The sequence below is a fragment of the Vigna unguiculata genome, chromosome 9 (assembly GCF_004118075.2).
Source record: "Vigna unguiculata cultivar IT97K-499-35 chromosome 9, ASM411807v1, whole genome shotgun sequence".
Lineage (NCBI taxonomy): Eukaryota > Viridiplantae > Streptophyta > Magnoliopsida > Fabales > Fabaceae > Vigna > Vigna unguiculata.
In genome coordinates, this window is record NC_040287.1 from 42,428,671 (window position 1) to 42,437,005 (window position 8,335).

General features: G+C 32.1%; 1 protein-coding gene and 1 pseudogene across 1 annotated transcript; both read right to left on the reverse strand.

Annotated features, from left to right (window-relative positions):
* Positions 1-1,352: 1,352 nt before the first annotated feature.
* LOC114162323 lies at positions 1,353-2,753 on the reverse strand. Its single transcript, XM_028046172.1, has one exon. It carries the CDS (start codon positions 2,580-2,582, stop codon positions 1,533-1,535), a length of 1,050 nt encoding a protein of 349 aa, XP_027901973.1. The 5' UTR covers positions 2,583-2,753; the 3' UTR covers positions 1,353-1,532.
* A 2,349-nt stretch (positions 2,754-5,102) lies between these two features.
* Positions 5,103-6,446, reverse strand: LOC114163740 (annotated as a pseudogene).
* Positions 6,447-8,335: the final 1,889 nt, after the last annotated feature.

The window sequence follows — 8,335 nt, forward strand, 5'->3', positions numbered from 1 at the left end:
ACTTCAAACCTTCATTAAAACGTGGGGATTCAGTTACTAATTTAACCATAAAAATGGAATTAAAAGAATAATGTAAATAGTTTTGAAGGGTGGGATTTGACTTTTGACCATTCCTCTTCAAAGCAAAACATAATTGACATAATATATTTAAGTTACAACACCATTTGTGTACAGTTGGAACTAACACAATAAGATTAAGAGGGACCACACTGGGTTTAGATTAGATAATTGGGCCTGCTAGAGGAAGGCCCATTCCACACTGTCGTGAGCGAAAATGGGCTGTCTCTGCCGGTGGAAAATTCGTATTCATTAAACACGTTGAGGACCAATGATTGCAAACAAACCTTCTTTTTCTTCAGCAACACTCCTAATAATTAAGGAATGATTGAAACTATAAAAGAAATAATTATTATTATGATTAAGAAGAAGAAGGAGCCAGTAGTTGCATGAGTTCAGTTGTGTTATGAATAGCAAAATCATGTGGTCCAATTATTTTCAAACACTGATAGTAGCCTTAACGTGCTACCTTTTTATCATGTGTATTATTATTTTTATATTTATCATTTTTTTAACACATACTTTATTATTTAAATTCTTTTATAAATATAAAATTAACTTTTTTAATGACCCAGATAGTTATCAACCAATGCAAGTGGTATAAAGTAACATTTTCCTTTTATGATTTATAGGTTTAGGCATTTAGGTCATTAATTGGGGTTGTCCTCTTCCAATCAAGAACCGTCAACATGCCATGTGCATAACTAATGCCTCATCACCCATCACCCATTTCCTCTTTTATTTTCTTATGTTATTAAAAAGGAATCTTATTCCTATATTCCTTTTCCTAAATAATGTATATGCAAGGTTCAAAAATATAATTTAACTTCTATTTAGGGATTGGTGGCCACGGTGTTAAACATGTGACTTATTAGTTCTTAAGACATGCTCAATTAAACTTGCTTCCATGTCTAGTGCTCTAGTGGAGAAATGCTACAAATATTCTATTATAAAAACAAAAACAAAAAATTAATTTTTTATTTCTTTTAATTAAAGTATGCGCTCCCCCAATACCTTTTGAGCAATATTAATTAATTTCATAAACAAACTTTCCCATTTTGTAAATATTATGGTATAAATCACAATGCATGTGGATCAATCACATTAAACTTTAGGAACTGCTTCAAAAGTTTATCATTGTTTAAAATAAAATGTAGATCTGCTTCACTTTCCTCACAAATTCGGAAAAAATGGCTTCTTTTTTTAGATAAAATTGAGATAGGTCAGAGAACTAACTCAAACACTACTCAATCATGATGAACATAACCAAGGTTATCCAAGGAGACAGCCTAGGATACAACAAAAAATTAATCTGTTTGAATTAAATTCAATATGTTCCAATCATACACGTGTGTTTACAAAGAATAAGAGCGTAAAATTTATCTAATTTCGTAAGGGAAGTACATTAAAAAGAATGAAGTTTGCTATATCTTCTTCAAAAAAATAATCTAAATAATTAAAAAAAAAAATGGGATCTACTGTGTAAGGGTAAGAAGGTTGAGCAGAGCGACGCGAGAGTTTATCAAAGCCCTCAACACTTTCTCGGTATCGTTTTCAATGGCGCAGATTCGTTCCTCCAAATCCCGCATTTTCTTCAAAATCAATCTCACTTCTTCATCGTCTTTCTTCTTCAGATTCCGAAGATTTTCCATTTCCACCACATCCCGTTCTCGGAGCTCTTCAACGCCTTCACGATCCTTCTTCACCCTCCCACCTTTTCTCGACAGCTTCACCATTTGTGCCCACGACAACCTTCGAGACGCGAACGACGCTGCCATCCCGTTGAACAGCGCCGCGGAAACGGAAACCGTCACGGACATGACGTCGGCGATGACGTGTCTCAGTTCAGCGTCCACGAGGGACGTTGGAGCCTGCTGCGTGCAATGTTGTTGGTGTTGAGCAAGACTGACACATCGGAGAACGGACACGATGTTTTCGATTTCTTTGGAGATTTTATTCTTAGCTTTTACGTAGGCGACAACCTTGGAGTCGTCGCGTTTTCTTATGGCCATCTGGGCGGAGGAGTGTTCTTCCTTGAGAGCCATGACGGATGTTTGGAAGATTCCGAAGGCGTCGACGAAGCGGAGGAAATCTTCTAGAAGGTTCTGGAGCCAGAGAGGGTGGCTTCGGAGGGATTCTAGAGTCTGAGGGAGGTTGAGGATGTGTTGTAGGGTCTCGTGGGTGTCCTTGAGAAGGGTCAAGCCCTGGGAGAGGGTCGTGGAAGTTTGTTGTTGGGCTTTGGAAGTGGCGGCCCACGATCTGAGACCGTTGATCTCGTCCTTGATCTCGGAGATCAGAGGGTGGGATCTGCAGGGAAGACTGATGGACCTGATGTGGTGAGATATGTGCGGTTTCTGTGATGGACGGTTCGGATTTTTGTTTGGGAAGGAGAGGGAACGCCGGAAAACGCCTACCATTTTTATTTCTATTTCAATCTTCTTCTCACGGAATAGAGAGAAGATTCGTGTGTTTTGCGGTGCTTCGTGTGATTTCGTTTGAGTATTTATATAACGATGTATAATCATAGTTTATTCTGTCAATTTTTTAATCTTTCTCCGTTGCTTTTTTATATTCTTCGTCTCTGTAAATACACGTGCACGCCAAGGAAAACATAGTCGCTGGACTTGTTTTTCCCCTGTCTCAAAAATTAAATAAATTTTAGCATCTTCTTTCTGTCAATATCTTCGTTGGTTAAGAAACCGTTCCAGCTTCTTCAATTTTTCTCAAATAACTCTGAAATTTGACGCAGTGAAAGAAAAACCAAAGTTACTGTTGAAGTTGAACATTTTTAGTAGAGTGTTGTGGATTTTCCTTGATTGACGCTAACAAATGAGGCATGTTATGTTATGTTATCGTTGTTGTGTTTGTTTTGGAAGAAAGAAATGTTTGGGTAAGTAGCTGTCAGTGATACAAGTTGGAGCTGGATGACTTCAAAGAAGCGCGTGCGTCGGCGTGGTTTGTTCTGTAGTGTCTGATACATGGATGAAATGGAATCTTGAATGATTCATAGTTTTCCGGCGATTAATCTTTGTATTAATTGAAGGCGTGTTAGTTGTAATTACACTTACACACATGATCTCATCCTTGGAACTCCAAACTCATCTCAACCCTAGAAGATTATGCAAGTCTTGCTTGATTATACGCGGCGTTTATGATTTCTAAGAAGATTATGTGGAAATCAAGAATCCTCCAAAAATATCGCCAAAATCTTTTCTGAAGTCAAACGGCTATACCCAGTTTTTTTTTTTTTTCAGATGAAAATAATCTCTCCTTTTTTCAGAAAAAAAATGGTTTTCAGATAAAATAAACTTGAAGATATTAAATTTTAATAAATGGAGAAAAATCGTTACGTATAATATTTATTTGAAGAAAAATAAAATAAAATGTTATTTTAATTTATTATATATGAAACAACTATTATATATACAAAGTTATTTGTACTACAAGTTGATAGTTATGGTTGAATGATTTACCTAATTTGGAGGGGGTAAAATCATCACTGAATAAGTTATTTGTAAATTAAAGGAAGTTGTGGTATCATTACTAGAATTTTTATTATTACTGGGGAACTTTTTTGCAAATTTTCTACAAAAAATTGTAGGAAAAGAGTTTTCTGTCATTTTTATTACGAATTTTGATCGGTAGGTGGGTAATTAATTATTGTGAAATTTAAAAATTCACAGGATATTTTTTGCAAATTTTTTTATAAAAAATATTCGTAACAAAATTTTTTATGAAAAAAATTTGCAACAATTTTCCTACGAAAAAATCAAACTAAAAATTTGCATGTATTTTTTCTTGCAAATTACATTTCACAAATAATTTTCTTGCATATTTTAAATTTGTAGATAATTTCTTGCCAAAAAAATTCGCAAGTAATTTTTCCTACAAAAATAAATTTGTAAGTATATTTTTTCTATTGCAAGAAAATTCGCAAAAACTTTTTATGAATTTTAAACAATATATAATTACTCTTTGGAGCCTAATGATGTTATTTTATTCTTTATTTGAATATAATTTTATTTTATTTTAAAATCTGTATATTCTGATATATTTTATATTTTACAATTTAATTAATAAAATATTTCTTGTAGTTTTAATTAAATATATTCTACATTTTATTTTTTATAAAAGAAATTTATATTTTACATCTTATGAGCACACTATTTGATAAAAAAAAAGTAGAAATAATCTTGAAAACAATCAACTTCCATAACTAGAATAAATTATATCGAGGAATCATAACATAATTCATAGATTGGACTTGGAGTATGAAGATCATAATAAAATTAGAAAAAGTTACACTGCAAATATATAACAACAATAATCACAATGATGTGCAAGATTTCTTCTCTTCAAGTATTCATCAAAAGTGTATTCTCTGTGTAGAGAGATAAATCTGCAATCGAAGGTAATAAATAATGTTATTGAAGTTTAATGGGAAAGCACTACTACAAATTCTCATATTACATGGGAATTTTCTTTCAAATTTGTTAAAAAATTTTACAAGAAAAGACTTTTTCCTGCTATTTTTTCTAAGAATTTTAATTGGCAGGTAATTCCTTGGTGAGTAATTATTTCCTACAAAATTATAAAATTCGCAAGTATTTCTTACAAAACTTGTTGCAAAAAGTGTTTTATACAAAATATTTTGCAAGAAAATTGGCAGCAATTTCCTGTAAATCTTTTTTTCATAACAAAATTTATAAGTATTTCCTACAAAAAAAATTTCAAAACAAAATTGGCAGAAAATATGAGTTTTTTTAGTAGTGAAGATAGCAGTCAATACACTTGCATTATTTAGATAACCATCTCAAAAAATAAAATTCAAATGTTGAATAAGCAAAAAAGCAATGTACCTCTAATTCACTTTTTAAGCCAATGCCAAGCAACTGAATATGTTGTTGGAAGGAAAGGACTTGCACCAAGAAGAGAAAAAACTGAATATGAAAACCTTTAACTTGTTCAATAATTAAACCTGCTCCTTTCAACTCCCCAAATCTTAAAACTTTAATGAAATGCCCAAGCCAAATCTAAATTGAAATTTATTTTATGTTGATACAATGAGCAATGCAGCAAAAAAAGCTCTACTGATACACTGCTTCAATGGCCCAAAATGTTGTGATAGCTACAATATATTCCACGTCTGGACTCATTAGACTTTCCAGCAACCTATCACAATGTTCATATGTTACAATACAAACAACCTGGCAGACCAGAGTACCAAATGATTTGTTTAACATTCCATGTATCCATGTCTAGGAAGGGTTTTTGTTTTATTACATTAGAGTACACCTAAGGAAGGATCTAACCTGTAAAATCTAGCCTATAGTTCATTAAACCTTGGCATAATTGATCATTTTAAAACTCAATCATTTCTTAAATCTCCCACAGAAATATGAGAAAATTTTGTTGCCTACAATACATTGATCAGAATATGATGACAGAAGATTAAGAAACCTACTCATGGTATTTTTGGTTTGCTTGCTGAGGAACAACTTCAGAGAGTGAAATACCCCACTTGCTAGCTTCTCTCTTAAATCATGATATCTAGTCCTTCAGGGAAACAATGACCCGCAATATTACTTCCATGTCACCACTCGCATTTGATTCCTTCCAAGCTTTTATCAACACATTGGCCACAAATGGGACAAAATCTCGAACGAATAAGTAATCTTGTGCCTGCATAAAAAGAATACAACAACTATAAAATACAAACTTCTTCCAACGCAAATTTTGTTATCAACTAAAATTTATTAAAAATTAGGTATTTTGAAACTGAGTTCATTAAATAAAATAGAAAATTGTGCGACATTGCACTGATTGCGAAACAATAGTTAAAATTTTGACAGAGCTACTCAAAATTGTACTAAATAATATAATGTCAGGAACCTGATTTATATAAATCAGAAACCATTGGTGGATCCAAGCTCAACTACCACATCCATTGTCATTTTCCCTGTTGTGAACACATTTTTCACTGTCCCCTCCAGCTTCTTACACCCTGTTGCACAATCCTGAAGTGTTGTATAATGTATTGTGTCGAAGATTAATAGCTTAGCTATAAAGAAGCAAAAAGTTAGCAACATAGACTATACAAGTCTTAATTATTTAACAATTTGTACTAATTGTTTTATCTTTTCCTTGGAGACTTGGAATGACAAGCCACTTTTTAAGAATGATAAACAATATTGGCTAGAAAATGTCCATGTGAAAATTTAAGCAAAGAATTCTTTTATCATTTGGTTTGTTTGGGAACACTAATTCCTATATTAGCCATAGCTCCAAGGTAAAATAAGACTCACTACATAGTAAGGTAGACCGTGATGGAATTAATAGTTATGAAATTTGAACTCACTTTTTGCCACTTTTGCTACAAGCTTTATCATCCTCAAATTATATCTCCCACAAACCTACATTTTTGTTGTCCATACCACCAACAATTCAATTAAAATTGACAAGAAAAGCACCTCTCATCACATGTAAGGCTCTAAAGCAAAAAGTCCTTTAGGACACACCGTTACTAGCACCTTAAACAAACTAAATCTGCATAAACATGAAAATTATTAGTCGTGCTCCCTTAACACAAAATACATGGTTGGGAAAGATGAAGCCCTATTGTATACTTCTGATCCAAAAAGTAATGATGTAGCCTCAACAAACCCTAACCAAACTGCAAGGGAAAATCAAAAGCGAAAGAATCTAATTCAGCACTAGCCAAAAACCCTAGGTATTATCATTCACCTAAACTCGACAAGTGAGAACGATAAAACGCAAAGAAACTGACATTATAAGTGACGTCAAGCTTCTCGAACTGGCTGAGGAGCGAAAAACTGAAATCAGCCTCCGACGGCGGGACGACGTCGACGAGCGCATTAGAGTGGCAGTGGAGTGCAACAGAGGTAGAAGGTTTGACTAGCTCGAGGTTGATGGTGTTGATGATTCGATGGCGGATCCGATGATGCTATTGTTCTGATCCACCATCTCCATGAACTTGCCAATCACTGACGACACCGAATGGATATGCTTCACCTCCTCTTGCGCCCACAGCAGCTCCCGCTTCAGATTCTTCTACTCATTCTTTACGCACTACTGAGAGAGATGAGAGAGTCTAGGTTCAGATGCAGATATTAATAGGGATGTTGAACAACTGCAAATTAGAAGTGAGATGAAGAATAAAATGAGAGAACCGTTAATTTTTGATTGTATAATGTAAAAAGTGACAGTACAAAGAAGAATGAAAGTACTTTGTAAAGAGAAGAATGAAAGGAGTAGTTTCAGAGAAAGGAGTGAGAGTAAGATTGAATTTGAATGAGCACCAAAATTTTTTTAATTTCTTTTCATATTTTAAAAATAAACTTTTACTAATAATTATATGAAAATAATTAATTTAACCATTAAAATAAATGTATTTTTTATGAATAAATTTTTGCAGAAAATATTTTAAGTAATAATTATTTTTCTCGTAATGAATGATATTTATAGTCTATGATAATTATTAATAAAAACATTAAAAATATAAATGAAGGTTATATAAATTTGGTTAAGTAAATTTTAAGATTAAGAATATTTTAAAAATATTTTTCATGTTTAAATACATAAAGTAAATGAGTTAAATAATAATAATAATAATAATAATAATAAAATGCTTATAACACTTTTTCTAGGGAAAAATATGAATAAAAAACCACGTATAAAGAGATTGTAAATTTCTTGCCAAATTTTATTCAAATATTGTAAAACTTATTTGCCAATTTCTTTTTCCAACAAAATGTGCATGAAGAACTTTAAATAACCTGCGTCTTTTCTTGCTTTTTATTTAACGTGCAAATTTAAATAAAAAACAAATAATTTTTCAGTAAATTTTGTATGAAATTCCTGCAAAAAATTGTCAAGCAAAAATCTGTAAAAAAATTTAGTATTTTCTTACTGATTTAAATTTGCAGGAAAAATTTGTAACAAATATAAAAGTTTTATGTGAAATTTTTTAAAAATTTAAATTCACAAGAAAAAAATCATATAACAATAAATCCATAATAAATTTTGCATGAAATTTCTATAAAAAAAAATTGCAGATAGCTAATTGACAATTTTCTAGTAGTGTATGACATATTCTAAATAATAAAGTTAATAAAAAATTTCATGATCGGCTCAACATAGTGTCTCATCTAATGCATGAAGCCTGAAGAGTTTCAAAAGGAAAAAAAATGGATAGAAGAGAATGTGTGTGGACATAATTAAAGAGACACGAGAAGTTTTAAAATTTCAAAAGTATTAA

What these genes read in the sequence shown, in the direction of transcription:
- LOC114162323 (XM_028046172.1), bottom strand. Translation starts at nt 2,582, where the DNA reads ATGATTATACATCGTTATATAAATACTCAAACGAAATCACACGAAGCA.